The sequence below is a fragment of the Cydia splendana genome, chromosome 10 (genome assembly GCF_910591565.1).
Source record: "Cydia splendana chromosome 10, ilCydSple1.2, whole genome shotgun sequence".
Taxonomy (NCBI): domain Eukaryota; kingdom Metazoa; phylum Arthropoda; class Insecta; order Lepidoptera; family Tortricidae; genus Cydia; species Cydia splendana.
In genome coordinates, this window is record NC_085969.1 from 8,004,101 (window position 1) to 8,020,977 (window position 16,877).

General features: G+C 37.0%; 2 protein-coding genes across 2 annotated transcripts in view; both read right to left on the bottom strand.

Annotated features, from left to right (window-relative positions):
* The window catches only part of LOC134794235 (lysine-specific histone demethylase 1A), a 402,452-nt gene that overhangs the window by 279,316 nt on the left and 106,259 nt on the right, over positions 1-16,877 (bottom strand). The window lies entirely within an intron of this gene.
* On the bottom strand, positions 9,240-10,946 carry LOC134794509 (protein piccolo-like). Its single transcript, XM_063766319.1, has 2 exons — positions 10,856-10,946; positions 9,240-10,492 (listed from the first exon to the last, which is right to left on the bottom strand). Exons 1-2 carry the CDS (start codon positions 10,944-10,946, stop codon positions 9,423-9,425), a joined length of 1,161 nt encoding a protein of 386 aa, XP_063622389.1. The 3' UTR covers positions 9,240-9,422.

Sequence of the window (16,877 nt, forward strand, 5' to 3'; positions counted from 1 at the left end):
GTACGTAGGAGGGCAGCGGTATCAGTGCAAGGACAAGCCGCATTCCTGTCTATATTCTATAAGTATTCGATCCACCATTATCCACATAATCCACACATCCACAAGTTTTGAACTTGTGATTAGATATGATGACTAAATACAAATAGTTATGGACATCCCGATAGGTACTACTTTTGTTTAGGCGTACCTACGTAAATGAAGTATGTATTGTGATTTACATGAAAATTTTAATTTAATCAACAATCCACAGAATTTTTTAGGTAAATAATAAATGCCGGCCCTTATCAGGTACCTATGATTATTACATTTATTACATCTCATAACATGAAAGGAAGTAATAATTTTTTCTCAAACATGCAATGAAATATTGATGTTATGTTCCTTATAATAGGCTGCGAAGTATGACGTTTCAGGTGCGGCTAGGACAAAAGGTCGTTAATGGAATTTCATACACATCTTGCAGGCCTAGGCCGGCAAAGTCCTCTTTTTTAATTTTCTTTTCACACATATTTGTGACACAGCATCGTGGCATTCATCCAGTAAAAAAAAACTAGAGGCAGTATTTGCTTTATGGTTCGTAATGACACTTGCTATAATTTGCAGTTTTATTTGTATAAAATCAACATGAACTTAATAAATAATACATTCTATAATTTTATAATTTTAAATTATAAATTTAACTACACAAATAAAAACATTTAAAATATTTCATCTAAACGTTAGCGGTAAAAAGGTCTACTCAAACACGCGTAGTTATATTTTTTAAATTGTTATGGAGGCAAAGTTGAAAAATATTCATTCTGTTTTATTGGATTTATGGTGCGTTGTTGATTTTTTGACTTTAATATGAGTTTCGACGAAATAATGAAATTAATATTAATTGTAATCGTAGGTGTTGGAATTGGCAGCGTAAGCAGAATTGATTTTAATAACTTGCTGCCTCTACCGCCAAGTCAAAGACGGAGTATGTATATGGTTGCTTATGGCAATTTTATTATTTGAGAAACTAAGAAAAATGGCTTACAGTTTATTAGAAACAGTTTTGTGGCATATTTTAAATGAATGTAACTACAAATTCGTCAACACTGTGGAAATTATACTTATTTACTCCATGCATAAAGCAACGATGTATGTGAAACATGATATCAACATGAAAGACTATGTAAACTTATGTGACGAAAACGACAGTCAGACGGATACAAGGCGAAAAAAATCAAAGATACATGAAAATATACGGGTAGTAAAAATACACGACTCGTGTAAAACATACGCGTGATAATGATATAGGTACGTGTTGGTTATATTTTGGGTGTAGTTTACTTTTAGTTTTTTCTATAAATAAAACTTGGGTTTCGTGGATTTTTTATTTTATTTAATTCATTGCATGTTTGAGAAAAGCACTATACATACCTCGGCGGGAAATGGGGTTGCCCGCGCTCAGACCTATCCGGCCTCGCCGAGGCCGTCTATATGTCTTCGGCCGGCAACCCCTTTCGTCCCGGCCTCTGTAGTAATGTACTAATATTCAAAGTGGAAAGTGATAAGCGATAAATAAACCGTAATACCTAAACGAATAGAAACATACATTACTATTGAAACGCTATTCTTTTCTGTAAAATATAGGTAACAGACGTATCAAAAAATCGAATTATACTTCATATCATATTGTTATTTATTCGTTTGAATTTACTGTGCTTTATATTATTTGTTTGAATTTGTAATTCGATGTTGCTCAGTTGCTAGTTCACAATAATTAATTACTTAAACATTGAATTGGTTTCAAACAAACAAAGTAGGGTAACTCCGTATAGTAATATTCAACTCTCATTTGGTAGCAATTAATTGGCTCAAATTGAGTGATTAAATAGACCGGGTATATTGAAACAGCAATCAGTCAATTCAGAACAACTAGTCATGTTAATTTGATGATTGCTTTTTATATGGACAATCGAAATCAATTTACTAAGCTTTTTTTATCGATGCAACACTAATATATATTTGGAACGTGTTTCGATTCTCTTCTACGTGTATACCCATATGCCCGTAAGTTTTCAATTTAATGCAAAGTAGTTTTCAATGAAATATTGCATAGATATGATTAGTTACCTGGATACAGCTTAGAATGAAGTATAAATATAAAGTGAGTGCGGGCGGAAAAGTGGGGTATTTTAAATAATTAGAATGTCGGAAACATGTGTCGCCGTTAAGTTAACCTAGCGTATGAACGTTCGATTGGTTTTGACCATCCAAAACCAATGTAATATTGCTGGGTTAACTTCTTCGGTAAGACGGGCATTACCCATTCAAGACGCAGTGCCTCCGCGGCGGGTATTGGCAAGGGCGACATCGACGGACAGGGGTCAATACAAACATGCGCTCATTATGCGTTGGACGTGAGCGGGCCCGCCGCCCGCCGCCCGCGCCGCTGGCAAACACGCCGCGACCCCACGTCGCCGTTACATACTTACATACGGCACGTCTGCACTCACAACTACAAAGACTTTAATGTCGTCTAAAACGCCCCTGTCAACCGCTCTCTCAAAAGGCGAAAACTTGAGGTTCCAACGAAAAACACGAATGGGTTCGCTATTTGTATTTTCATTCCCAGACCGTGAAAACCTTGGAACGACACTTCTCTCTTTTGTTCTCATGACACAGATCATAAACCCATCACATATACTTCCTCTGCTACTGCAAAATACAATTGAGTTACTCAGAATGTACTTAGGTATGCGTAATACCTCGGTAATATGTTTCAATGTTCGACATCATGGTGGAGCTCTGAAGCCATGCTAAACGACATACGTAAATCGTTGATTAAGACGATACACTCTGAGTGCACAAAAGCTGCACAAAACGGCCGCCACTAGTGAACGGCGTCATAAATTTCATAATTAATTTTATTATCGAAGCCATAGCTTGCACGTCGACTTAAAAAGAGATTTGCGAGCTAAAGCCACCGCCGCCGACCGAGTTATCATTAAATGTTCACGATACTTTGCCCGCACTCCGATTTTATAATGTCTCTTAATGCGCTGTAATTGTTTGTGAATAAATGATGGGCGTATGAAAAGGTACACCGCCGGGTCCGAGGTTCGCCACGCCAAAAGTCATCATTGTAATAGAGTTGTCTTCGTTGGTCGCCGCTTGGTTATAAAAGCTAACTTTTTCAAAGCGAAGTAAATGAGAATTTAACTTAGCGGAAAACGGTTGGCGAGGTTCTACTCTCTCGTGAAAGCAGTAAAAGAGAGAAAAATATTTTTTGCGTTACTCGCCCGGCGCCGTGATAGTCCTTGTGGCAGCGCCTTATTTAGACTTTGATGCGGAATGGCAATGAGCTTAACGAAACTTTGTGCCTGTAAGGGTCAAAGATTCAAAGAAAATTATGGTACGCGTTTACTTCCGTAATCACCAACAAATTGGAATGGGCACGGGAGCGAAAAAATGTTTCAGTAAGTCTTTGAGGGCATGTTCTTTGAAAAGTTACCCTGACACTTATTAAAATAGGCCAACATTTACATTTTTAGCCCAAACATGATTATGTGGAATGTAAACGTGAAAATTAAATAGTAGTTTAACAGATAAGGAAGCGTTAAATTAATTTAGACAAACCTAATAGGCGTTTCATTGTGAGGCCGCCAGTGTGGAGACCTTTGACTTCGTTAACACCATAAAGGATGACAGCATTGTATCCGCGAATGGTATATCAGGAAAAACGTGACTTTCTTTGTCCAATTATCTCTACTTATCGTATAAAGTAGCAGTCCCGAGCATGTGGCCATATTGTTAGCAAGTAGGTAACCTTTCAAGAACCTTTATGCTGAGTTACAAATAGCTACTTTTTTGCCAGTCAACCAGTATAAATAAAGTATCAGCTCGAGCTCCATAGTTTACAAGTGGAAATCATTATGGGTATTCAAATAGGTATGCATACATTGAGTGCATCTGTGCAAAAACGTACAATCTTGAGTAGATAGGATAACAAGATAACAAGCGTAGAGCGGCCGACTGAGACGGATAAAAACAAGATGGAGCCTACGGTTGGACGTGTACCTTGTTTACTTAAACGAGACCTACGTTAAGTGCCTCCGGACTATCGGCTGCGCACTGAGAATGGAAATTTCGGTCTACAGCACACATGGTTTGCTAATAGCTTACAAATATTTTAGAAAAAAGTAAAATCTATACAGAAAGCCTATTATAGGTACATACATAGGTATGTATATTTTATTACATTCCTACAATCAAGATCAATAACCAAGGATCACCGGAGGCAAATTGTATTTTTTAAATACAGTTGAGTGAAAAAAAAATGTCAGTGTGAATAAAATCAATATATTCGCCGTTTACAGATCGCTGCAGTACTTGAATTAAAAACTCCAGGGATAAAGACCTATGGCAGAACTGGTTCCAAGCTGCCTGTTCATAAAAGGATGTTTACGTCAAGAATGAAGTAGGTAACAAGACAAGTACTAGTAACGGGCAAAGAAGTATGTAAACACTTTACGGCACATATTATAAAAACTTTTACGGATCTATGATATTAATGTACCTACAAAGTGGATTTGTTTGCTCCGAAATCTGACTGATGTTAAAATGAAGAAATGGACAAACTTACAGGCCAATTCGAAAGTGCACTGAAATTAAACCGATATTAGCATAATTAGCTACGAGTAGGTACAGCGAGCACGGTAAGAAAATCCGGTCTATTATAGGCACAAAACGGCTTCAAATACAATAATGTTGTCTGGATTCTGACTCTCATCGGATGTACAGACTTAAACACATTTTAAGCCGGCAGCGGGCAAGATGAATTCTTTGTCGTATTTAATGGAGTTAGATTCAGCTGTTGAATTTATAACACCCACGCAATATCCAAGTCATTTCCGTTTATATGATAGTAATACGCCTTAGTGACAGTACATTTTTATATCATGCAACTAATCTAATCAGGACTTCAATCTGATCACCACCTCCTGATGACTATAACAAGAAGTAGCCGATTTATCCATAATTACTTAGGTACCTTACTTAGCCACTCACATGCTTGATATTTTTCAGTGACCTCTATTATTATAATAAAAAAAGGGTGACAGCTGGTAGCTACAGTTACCAAAAGCAAGTGAGTGGCTATTAAAAAGAAGTTATCAACATGACAGCAACAATTGGATACTCTTTTAAGACGACTAACAATCTGAAATATTCGGAAAAATATTCCGGTACATTAATAATAATTTGACCGATTTTTTAAAATAAAAAATACGAGTTTAACCATATTCTAATTAACCTGTTTTGGCTTAGAAAAGGCAAATAAAAGCTCATGGCTTCTTCGTGTTATAATAATCGTAGGTAATCTCTTCCTGAAAAATTATAACTGCCAAACTCAATAAGGCTCAAGACCGTTAAGAGCATTAGTCGCCTTAATAAATAATATACTTCTTATTGAGAACCCTCTTCATAAAAAAAAACAAAGCTTTTCATAAAGAATGTAGGAATTTGGTTTTACGGCTTCCCTCTTGTGTCGGCTATGTAAGGATCGGCCACAAATTTATTCGAGTCAAGTCTCAAACGCTTATCTATTGTGCACAGTATCAAAAGATCGTGTCATCACACACGTAGTCTGCCCACAGCCACGCGTTTGATGGTGGAGATCACTGTCAATGGCATACCGCGTCAGCGCAAGTCTTAAGCCACAAGCGTCAGGCTGAAAGCATCGACAAACATCTTCCATAAGAGCAACTATACCAAATCTCGTAAAAACACTGGCATATTCAACTGACAATATAAACAAACGCTTTCATTAGCTTACCACTCCGGATAGACATAAAAGGCTATGATTGTTGCCTTCGTGAGCTTTAATTTTCGCTGCAGTAGTAACACGTTTTGCCTTATATGACAGCTCACTGACAGGTAAGTATCGATAATTTACTATGGCAAGCTGTTTTTTCTTTGGTCGACTGAAATAATTTATATGGAACGTGTGTCAATTGTATTAGGTCACATATTTACATGATCAAACGAACTTACCTGAAGTGAAGTTCGATCATAATTATCCTGTCTTCGCCGAAGAGATTTAATCATTTACTATGTAGTAGCCTATGCTACGCGCAAACCCAATCGCACAAGTTTTAGCGTAGAGAGAGAAAAAACACGTTCCTTTCTCCCTCTACTATTCCACCCGGCGAATCCAACTGTCAACGTCATTCTTTTTAGAGCACGAAGAAGTAACAAGATATAACAACATTTATAATCAGGGAAAAAATGTACGGATTGCGACCGTCCTGGGTAGGGTGGGTAGTTAAATCTCTTCGGCGAAGACAGGATAGTTATGATCGAACTTCACTTCAGGTAAGTTCGTTTGATCATGTAATTATCCTGTCTTCGTCCTTCGAGATTTAATCATTTACTATGTAGATGTTTAGAGAAAAATCAATGTTGTTAAATTAAATAAATAAATAAAAATTAACAATTATCATTTATTTATTTGTTCGTAAAGACCAACTTATAACAAATCAACATATTATATTATTCCACAATAATAATTATCAACTTATGATATTCTGACAAATAAACTTCTACTACAGTAATTATGGCTCTACTGTAATAATGAAGGATCAAGTAGGCTTGTTTCTGAATTAATTATAGGCCTATTATAAAAATTCGCAAAGACAGATGATCGCTCAGTCCAACCAGCTGACTTTCGAATGACATCGACACTTAGACCAGCGCGCGAGGCAGCCGAGGTTGATGCGTGCCTCGTGCTGTGAGCGGTAAAAATGGAAGTGTCGATACCACTCTCTGTGAGGGTCTGCTTTATCCAACGCCCTAGACTTTGCGATGAAGCTGACCTGTATGGTTTCTTATAGGTTAGAATAAGGTGCTCCTCGGTATTTGATCGTAAAGATGATGTTACTAAGGCGTACTTTTGTAAAGTCGAAGCTGGGCAAATACCAGGTCGAGAGTGGAAAAAAGGTAAATTTAAAATTGGCTGAGCTCTGCCAATTGATGAGGTTTTAATTAAGTTAGTAATAGTAATAACGATTCGATCTTCAAAGACTTTTATATTTGACATTTTTATAAAGGATAACGTTTGCATTCTCTGCCCCGTTGCGAGAGCTAGCAACATGACTAACTTTTTAGACAATTGCTCTAAATTAATTGCATCGTTATCCATGTTTTCTAAGTAATTCAGAACCACGTTAACATCCCATGTACAAGCATACCGTGGAAATGATGGTTTTAACCGAAAGATCCCTTTGAAAAAACGTTTTAAACTTAAATCATCACTTATCTTATTTGAAGATATTAAAGAAATAGCCGACCGATGATTGTTTAGCGTGCCATACGACGACCCCCTTTGAAAACAATTCGTAAGAAATTCTAATAGAGATGATATTTTGAAATCATAATAATCTACATTACTCTGAGAACAGAATTCCCACCACAACTTAAGGCTCGTCGTATACTGAATTCTAGTCTTCTCTGAAATTGAATTAAGCATGACCTCTAATGCCGTTTCAGGTACACATTGTCTACGGAACCCTTCCCGGATAACACACACGCTACCAGGGAAAGATGACGGTGTAGCGGGTGTGTTGATCTGAAAGGAGAAGAAAGGAGATATTTACTAGGTGGAAATATTATAGTTTCTTTGATACATAGAGACATGTAGAATGGGTACCACGGCTGAGATGGCCATTGTGGGACAACCACAATACCTGTTGCCTTGTCTGAAACGAGCTTTTTCAAGGTTTTTAAAATCAAGGCAAATGGAGGGAATGCGTAAAAATAAAATTGGGACCAATCAATTGTAAAAGCATCTATGTTATATGCAAAAGGATCTTTTTTCCAGGATATGTATAGGGCACACTTTGCATTTATGCGAGAGGCGAATAAATCTATGCCCGGTTCCCCAAAAAAAAGCACGATTCTATCGAATTCTTGCGAACCTAACTCCCATTCCGTGTCAATATTTATCTTTCTAGATTCGCTGTCGGCCTCGACATTAAGCGATGACTGAATATAGGAAGCAAAAATAAAAATGTTCCTTTCCTCACACCAATTCCAAATTTCCCTAGTAATTTTGTTTAAATGTGGATACTGGACGCCACCCATTTTATTTATGTAAGAAATTGCTGTTGTGTTATCCACACGCAAAAGGATATCACATTCTTTTTTATTATTAGCGAAGGTCATAAGTCCGAAATAGGCTGCCAACAATTCCAGATAATTTATATGATTGATACATTCTGTGGCAGACCAATGACCGCCAGTTTTGTTAGTACCACATGCTGCACCCCAGCCTGTTGTGGAGGCGTCAGTGTAAATTTCAAGCTCATAGTTTTGATCTCTTATTGGATTACTGGCAACTAAAATATTATTCTTCCACCACAGAAGATCATCATGTAAATTGTCTGCAACTTCCATGAATGAATCATAATTTTCATTATTATTGAGTAAAGCTAAATACTTAGCTCTTTCCAGAGACTTTGTATGGAGCCATCCATATACAATTGCTGGGCACGCCGCGGTAATGGAACCCAAGATACGAGCAAAATCACGAATACGCATTCTACTTGATTTAATTAAAGAAATTATTTGTTGCAAAATTGTTTGTCTCTTTGTGTCTGGCAATTGTATAGACATGGTCTTAGAATCTAACAAGAAGCCCAAGAATTTGCAAGTGGTTTGGGGTACCAGATTAGACTTTTCGTAGTTGATAACGAAACCTAACCTAGTCAAGCAATTAATAGTAATTTTTGCATTTTCTAGGCAATCTATTGCAGAGTTTCCTAAACACAGTATATCATCCAGATATCTAACTGAGAGTAGACCTTGAGATCTTAAATATGTAGCAACAGGTTGTAAAATCTTTGTAAATATGTACGGTGCAGAACAGATTCCAAAAGGAAGAGAAACAAATTCAAATAACTTGTCTTCTAAATAGAACCGTAAAAACTTTGTGTGACTTTCATGTATAGGCACTAAAAAATATGCTTCCTTAAGATCTATATTAATCATGTGACAACTCGGAGACATTAGCTTAGTAGCTGTTCTCACATCTTCCATTTTGAAGTGTTCTGTACATATATACTTATTTAATTTCTTTAAGTTCAAAATAAATCTTTTGCTACCGTCACTCTTAGGGATTAGAAAAATATCAGATATAAATTGACCTGCTACAGGATTACAACGCCTTATAGCATTTATTTGCAATAAGTGTTGTATTTCCTTATTCATGTCAGTTAATTCGTTCGACGTAAATGAACGTCGTGGATAATCATAAATGTTTTGAACAGGTTTCACAATGAAAGGGATCTTATAGCCTGATACAGCAGATAGTATAAAATCATCATCCGTAATTAATTTCCATTCATTAAGAAAATATTTTATGCGCCCGCCATGTACCTGACATTGCGTAGTTAGGTCCGTCGACTGGTTGAGGAGTGCTGCGCAGGAGGAGGTGGTCGGCGTGTTGAAGGTGGAGGTGGAGGCTGACGGCGACTTGGAGGTGGCAGCGGCGGCGGAGCTGCTCGTCTGCGACCTTGGTATTGGTACTGGTATGCTGGGGCCGACATTGCTGTTCTCGGTCCACCGGATCGGTGTTGATACGTGTGGCCTCCCCGCTGATATCGCGTTCCTCGGGACATCGATGGACCTCTTCCATTTAAATTTGAAGCTGTTGACGGTGGTTGAATTAACTGTCCTGTCTTTTTTATGCCGCGAGAGTCCTTCACCAACTCACCCAATTTTTCTCCAAAAAGAAAGGTGTCTCTTTTTCTGTCTTTGAAAGGCTCCGCAAAGGATTTATCTATTAGCGGCATAATAACTGAGCGGCGGGTATCAGTTTCAGCATAATGAGAATCAGCTAACATAATGCCCGCATCATTGAGTGTGCGAATAATATTTGGGATATCTGGAGTTCGTTTCAATAGGCCAGTTAGTGCCTTGCCTAGCGCTGAAAGCGCTTTGCCAAGCTGGTCCTGCTTTGCGAGCAGTCTTTTATCTCTCAGCTTGCATGCCTCAGCCAACATGGCTCCAATTTCCGGGTTTAGAGATGGGCTTTTTGCTAGGGGAACGTTTTTAGGAAACGGGTACTTTTTCAAAAGTTCTTCTTTCTTTTCTTTTTTAAGCCCTTCCAACAAAATTGTTTGAAATCTTGCTGCTACATCGGTCTGCAAGTCATCACCAAATTCAACGGGATCCACTTCTACAATTCCCAGTTCTTGTAATAGACTAGGGTCAAAGTCACCTTCTGCAACATTGTCCTTCATCTCCTTGCCATCGCCACTTGTGTAACACGGGCTGTTGAATGCTGTGGTATCAGTAATCTCACTAGCATCATCAAATACGACATGCTCGTACGAATAATCGTCGTATTCAACATCGCGCGCTTGATGTTCTTCTGTGTTGGCGACATCTATTATATCCTCAGTTTCATTTGTTGTCTGTTGTCCATCATATAATATAGCCTCATTCTGCTCGGTATGTTCTGAAATCCGGGCGAAAAAATAAATAAATAAATACTCGTAGGCCGAATGAATACATTGGCCTTTATTCGAAGAATATCACAAATATATAGCGTATTTCCAATGAATGCAATGAAAATACTGAAATTTTATAAAACATGTAGCGACATGTAACGGTTTTTTGGAAAAAAATGGGAAATGTCATCCGAAGAATACAACGGACGTAAATAGCGTATTTCCGATGAATACAACGGGAATACTTGGTTTTTATGAAATACTCGCCCGATGAATGCAACGGGTTTTAAAGAAACAAAAGATATCAGCTATAAATTGCGTATTTCCGATGAATGCAACGAAAATACTTTACTATGGAAAATTCAAATCACCTTCGTTTTGTACATCTTGTTGATTTGGAGGTACATTTTCTGATTCTTCAACGCGTCGCTTACGCTTTGCTTCAAGTTTTTGTTCATACATTTTTAGTTTTCTCATCCATCTTTCTTCTTGCTTCGACATGATTTCCTAGATTTTATTCTATGATTTTTTTGCACCTGTGCGAAAGCCGCGCGCGCACGGACAAGAATGGCGTTGACAGTTGGATTCGCCGGGTGGAATAGTAGAGGGAGAAAGGAACGTGTTTTTTCTCTCTCTACGCTAAAACTTGTGCGATTGGGTTTGCGCGTAGCATAGGCTACTACATAGTAAATGATTAAATCTCGAAGGACGAAGACAGGATAATTAATGATATTAACGGGTCTACCGCGATTATATTTGTGTACACTGAGAGAAAAATCACCACCAGAAATTAATAAACAGTTCTGTACTGGGGGAAAAAATGAAGTTTTAGTAGTAATCATGGAAGTTTCACTATTTCTGTAAAATTTATTTATTTCTACAAACAGCTCAGTAATACTAAATCTAATTTCAGCAAACAGACTTTAGTAAATGGAGCATTAAACAAAGTTCAGTATTTGTTACAATCCATTTTTATTACTACTAAAATTCTCCGATTTTTACTAGTAAAGTTTGTGATTTTTGGAAAAAAGCATCTGTGATTTCAAGTTATGATTTTAGTAAATGTCTCACTTACATAGTTTTGTAATATCTAAAAAACGAGTTCGCGGGAATAACATTACCCCATTTAAAATAACAATTCAGTTGTTACTATAGCGACATTACAAAGTTTACTGGTATTTAGTAGATAGACTTGTTGTGTTTATGTTCATTGTTGTACCAATCACTAAACGAGTTTTGTAATACCAACACAGCTACTTGCTACGGTCATTTGGTTAGAGTTAGTATTGTGTCGGATGTCGGGCGGGCGTGTCTCGTGTCTTCTTTGTTTAAAACATACTTAAGTTAAATAATAAATTTAGGATATATTGTGGGCCATGGACATATTAACCCGCGACCTACTGTGTAGTTGGGGTCTACAGGAATATATTGTTCTGCAACTTCGAGCTAGCTGTTGTTATTCTAGTGATAATGACATCAAAGGTACATACAGACATACAGACAGACAGACAGGTATCATACAGACAGAAATAGAGACGGGTAGCTACCACGCGCGCGACATGCTCTCGCGGCGCCCGTTTGCTAGGGGCGGAGGAATTGCAAACAGTTTAGTTTTTACCTGTGACGTCATTATCTCTAGAATAACAACAGCTAGCTTGGAATCACAGTACAGTTTAGTAAAACTTATGACGTCATCGTCTCCGATATTGCTAAAGCACGCTTAGAATTACAAAACGGTTAGTTTTCACCCATGACGTCATCACCTCCGATATTGCTAAAGCACCTCTCGGAATAACAAAACCAAATTTCTGAAATTACTCTAGCATACTTCAAATTACAAATATAGAAGTTGTATTTCCTACTAAATGGAAATTGCAAAAGTCAATTTGTTCCTATTAGTTGACTCTCCTTGTCCCCGGATTAAGTTTTATTTTTGTAATTCTAAGTGTGTTTTTGTTAGTTTTTTCTCTCAGTGTACAAAATGCAGTTGATGCTGCGATCATTCACATGCTGCAATAGTATTTTGGGCATTTAATTAATCATGCACATTTTATGGATATTTCCATATTTTCAAGACAAAACCCTTCGTTGCTAGAAAATAAAACACCATGTAAAAAGTAATTGAATTTCGTCGATTAAAACTACGTTCTTGCAGTCAAGTTTATAGTAACTATCCATCTATCGAAACTAAAAAATGCATGGGTATTTAAGAACTCCTTCCAAACTTATGTTTGACTTTCAAACCTTGTACCAGCCAGATAGAACCTTATCGGTCTCGTCTTGTGGCAATCAAATGCGCGCGTGAGAACTACGGTTTGAGTCGAGAAAAAATGCGTATGACTCAATATGGTGTGAACGCGTCATTTTTGGTTTTATTGTGGCAGCTAACCGTTGTTTCAATGAGACGACAATTACGAGCAGGCCCCAATTTCACCACGGCTACAATTGTCAGTGACATATGTCGAGCGACAATTGTCAAGCGGCAGGTGACATATTACAATTTTATAAAATATTTTCTATAGAAATACTTACAAACATGACAGGCATTTTGCTACAATTGTATGTTTACAATTATGTTGTGAAACAAGAATTATTTTTTCTAGTCGACATATTTGTAGAATTGTCGGTGAATCTAGACAGGAAATGAGTTATATGTCGGAATTTCGTGACAATTGTAGTGTTTCTTGTGACAATTGTCATAAACTTAGCAAGAGAAATATCTGTTTTTTTCCGATATAATAAAGTTTTTTTTTTATAATACAATGATGGTGGCAAACAGGAATACGGCCCGCCCGATGGTAAGTGGTAACCGTAGCCCATGGATGCCTGTGACGTCAGCAACAGTGATGTTTTACAATTGTCGCACCTGTCACCGTAGTGAAATTGGGGCCAGGAGGCAATTACTCGTAGAAATAAAAGGCAAAATTAATTAAGACCTGCCGTCTCCATTAAGGCACTTGCGCACTTACGTATTTTGGATGGATCGAGTCTAGTTGCACAAGTAATTGTTTTAATAGCCCTGACATTTGAATTTTTTCAACTTTACGAGAAGAATATAACTCCTAAGCGTACCTATAGCTAAAAACTGAGTGTTCATTAAAAAATATATCAAATCAGGGTTCGAAATGATCAAGAGAACTATGTCTTTTATAATGCAACTATCGGATGATTATTCCTGGTACGGATATAACATTGATCATATATGTGAGGGCAACTAATACCGTTCGAAATCACGCGCGTATCTTTTTATGACGCATGTTCGGAAGCTACAACTTTTAGGTAATTATCAAGTTGAGAATTAGACTATTAAATAAAGATAACTATCATTGATAATTTTTCGTTCAACCCTGTGTAAATAAATTTATATTTGGGATAATTTATTGAAATAAAAGATACCGTTTCTCAATCCCAGGAGCACTTATAACGAACTTAAAAGATACACATCATAGAAGGCGTTAAAACACTCGTCACGCATTAACAAACCATGACATAATAGATATAGCAAAGTGCAGTAATAAGCCCTTTAATAAGAAGGTGTTAGGGCGCAGCGTATTTATTACTTTAATGGAATATCAGCAATTAGGGTCTGAGATAGAATCGGCGGTGCTGACAAGGTGCAAACGAGAGTGGCTTGACCGGATACAAGAGAAAAAAGTTCGACCAAGCCAGCCTCTACGATGGTTCTGTACAATAAAATAGTCCGCAATACTTGCTTCCATTACATTATGACAAGCGCATTTACGATTTCTATTAACTTTGTAACGAAGACGGTTTAAACAAATTTACCCATATTGCCAGGTGAAAAATAACGTGAAAGCATGGTTCGTTATTTTTTAAATAAATGGAACCCTGATAAAACAATGCAACCGATGAATTACCATAGAAAATGAGCGGAACGGACGGATTAAGTGAAATACAATCAAACAAGGAGGTGCGAGCGTGCCGGGAATTCAAAATAAACTAGCATGCCGCCCTGCGGCGGCACACGCGGTTTTTCTTTATGGTACAGCTTCCTGACATTAAATCATAATGCAGATAACATTGCCTTTGCCTCGATAACCTAACAACCTTCGTAATAAGAACTGCGAGATTTTATGAAGACATTGTACAAGAATATTACACACATATTAACCTTAGCTATGCCCCTTCGTTTGACTTTTTTTCTATATTTTGATTATTATAAGAGTTACATTGAAGCAGAGGTTAGTAGGTATTCCTCACATTACATAAAAATATTTTCTATAATCTAGAGAAGAAAATGGAAAATACGTTTGTATAGACAAGCGATCATGTCACTTCGTCCCCTGTCCTCTTAATAACAAATTAAACGATTTTTAATGTCACTTCCCTAGTATGTATTATATGTAGGATGTATATATTAGCGAGAGCGGGATACGCTGATTAAAATAACATATCGATCGAAGTTTAAAAGCCTTTCATTGTTCAAGACGCAAATGTACAAACTTGAATAAATCTTCAATTGGTACTCATAATCATAATCGCACTTCAATTTCAAAAAACCATTCATTTCCAAAGATAATAACGCACTAATCAAGACATAAAGAACAAGACAGCATCGTCAACGGCTACCTGAAGGCGTCGGACGGTGTTCAAATAGCCTGACTCAGCATCGGCACTCCGGCGCACCGAAGTCGGACGCCATTACTGCGCAACTTATCATTAGGTCGCGCGCACTTCGCAGAACCAAAAACACCAGTCATTCCGAAACCAATTTTGATCAATTAACGAGCCGAGAGCAATTTGTAGGAACAGACGAAACCGTGTCGAGATGTCGATAACGTGTCCTTGTTAGTACGATTGTGGTTTGACGGGAAATTTTATTGCGATATTGATGTGCGTGTATAATATACCTCCTCAAGTTCGTCTTTATGCTCGCGCAAAATATTACATTTCAAACTCCCTTTGATTATATCCACATCTAAATGGACTGGGACATAAGACTAGACCTAATTGCAAAACAAATTTGGATGACACGACTTTGATTTTCAACCTTCGTAAAGATACTGAAACTTAGATATATACAGGGTGGAAAGATAAGTCGGGCCCTGGAGGGAAACTACCTTAAATCCTTAAGCTGGCTCATTTTACTTAAAGGAGACATTCCTTTGTTTTTAAAAAGAAACAAAACTGCATTCAAAGATTTTCTAAAACTCGCTTGCCTCGCCCGGGACTCGAACCGACTAAATATTAAAAAAATAAACACTCGCAATTTTATTCTACTAGTCGATACAGTTAATGTTAATGATAACATTTCTCCAAGAAACATTAGGTCTTACACACGTCTGTCGTACAAAATATCCATAAAATCGAATACTTATTTAGTACTCAAGATTTTTTTAGACAAGCTAAATTGCAGAAAAAAAGAAAAATACTTTGAATGCAGTTTTGTTTCTTTTTAAAAATAAAGGAATGTCTACTTTAAGTAAAATGAGCCAGCTTAAGGATTTAAGGTAGTTACTAGGGTTGCCAACCGTACTATATTATATAGTATTGTACTATATTTTGGCTCTCTGTACTATATACTTTTTGAAAAATATATAGTACGCTAAAATACTATATTTCCGATTGAACGTATATTACACCCAATCACCCATGTTTAGTATTTTAAAGTACTATATTTTTTTGAAATGTACTATATTTTTGATGCCTTATTCTGGAAAATACTATATTCCACCAAAAAAAAGTTGGCAACCCTAGTAGTTACCCTCCAGGGCCCGACTTATCTTTCCACCCTGTATAGTTCAGGACCTAAACGAAAACAATATTTATATCTAAATGGTCGACTAGCAATAAAACTCATTTATAAAAATTAACGTATAACCAACACATGGTCAATATTGTGTTTTAAACGTTTAAGTTGTTGTGAGCAGTCAATGCCGTCAATGACTATTGGATTGGAAATAAAAAATGAATCACACATTCGTTACGCCGTTTTAGAGAATTCAATTAAACAGATACCACTTTGTGGCTCGGCTGGCTGAATGCGTACCTATTAGTTACAGTTACCGTGTTTCTAGATAATCGATCTTCTAAAAAGTACACAACAATGAAGCTGCCTACTTTATTAAATACCTGGGGCTGGTTATTCACAATTCGTGGAAAGTCTGAAATACGTGAAATTGCACGATCACTTCCTTGGTTTTTATGACGAGATAAACATGACTATATTAGATTTCTGTTATAATATAGTTATAATTGCCTATGGATAATTATTTTGTAAAAAAAATAGTCTCTTACAATAGTTTTTCAGTATTTGCCTAATCACCATTTGGACCAATTTAAATATACGAAAATGATGTATAAAACTAGTTTCAGATAACCATTTGTATTTACCGTCATAGCCCGACGGCCGATTGGTAGGGAATGCCTTGA

Coding starts and splice junctions, on each gene's coding strand:
- LOC134794509 (XM_063766319.1), bottom strand. CDS start 10,946: ATGTATGAACAAAAACTTGAAGCAAAGCGTAAGCGACGCGTTGAAGAA. Junction 10,493..10,855: donor ACAAGATGTACAAAACGAAG/GTGATTTGAATT, acceptor CCCGGATTTCAG/AACATACCGAGCAGAATGAG.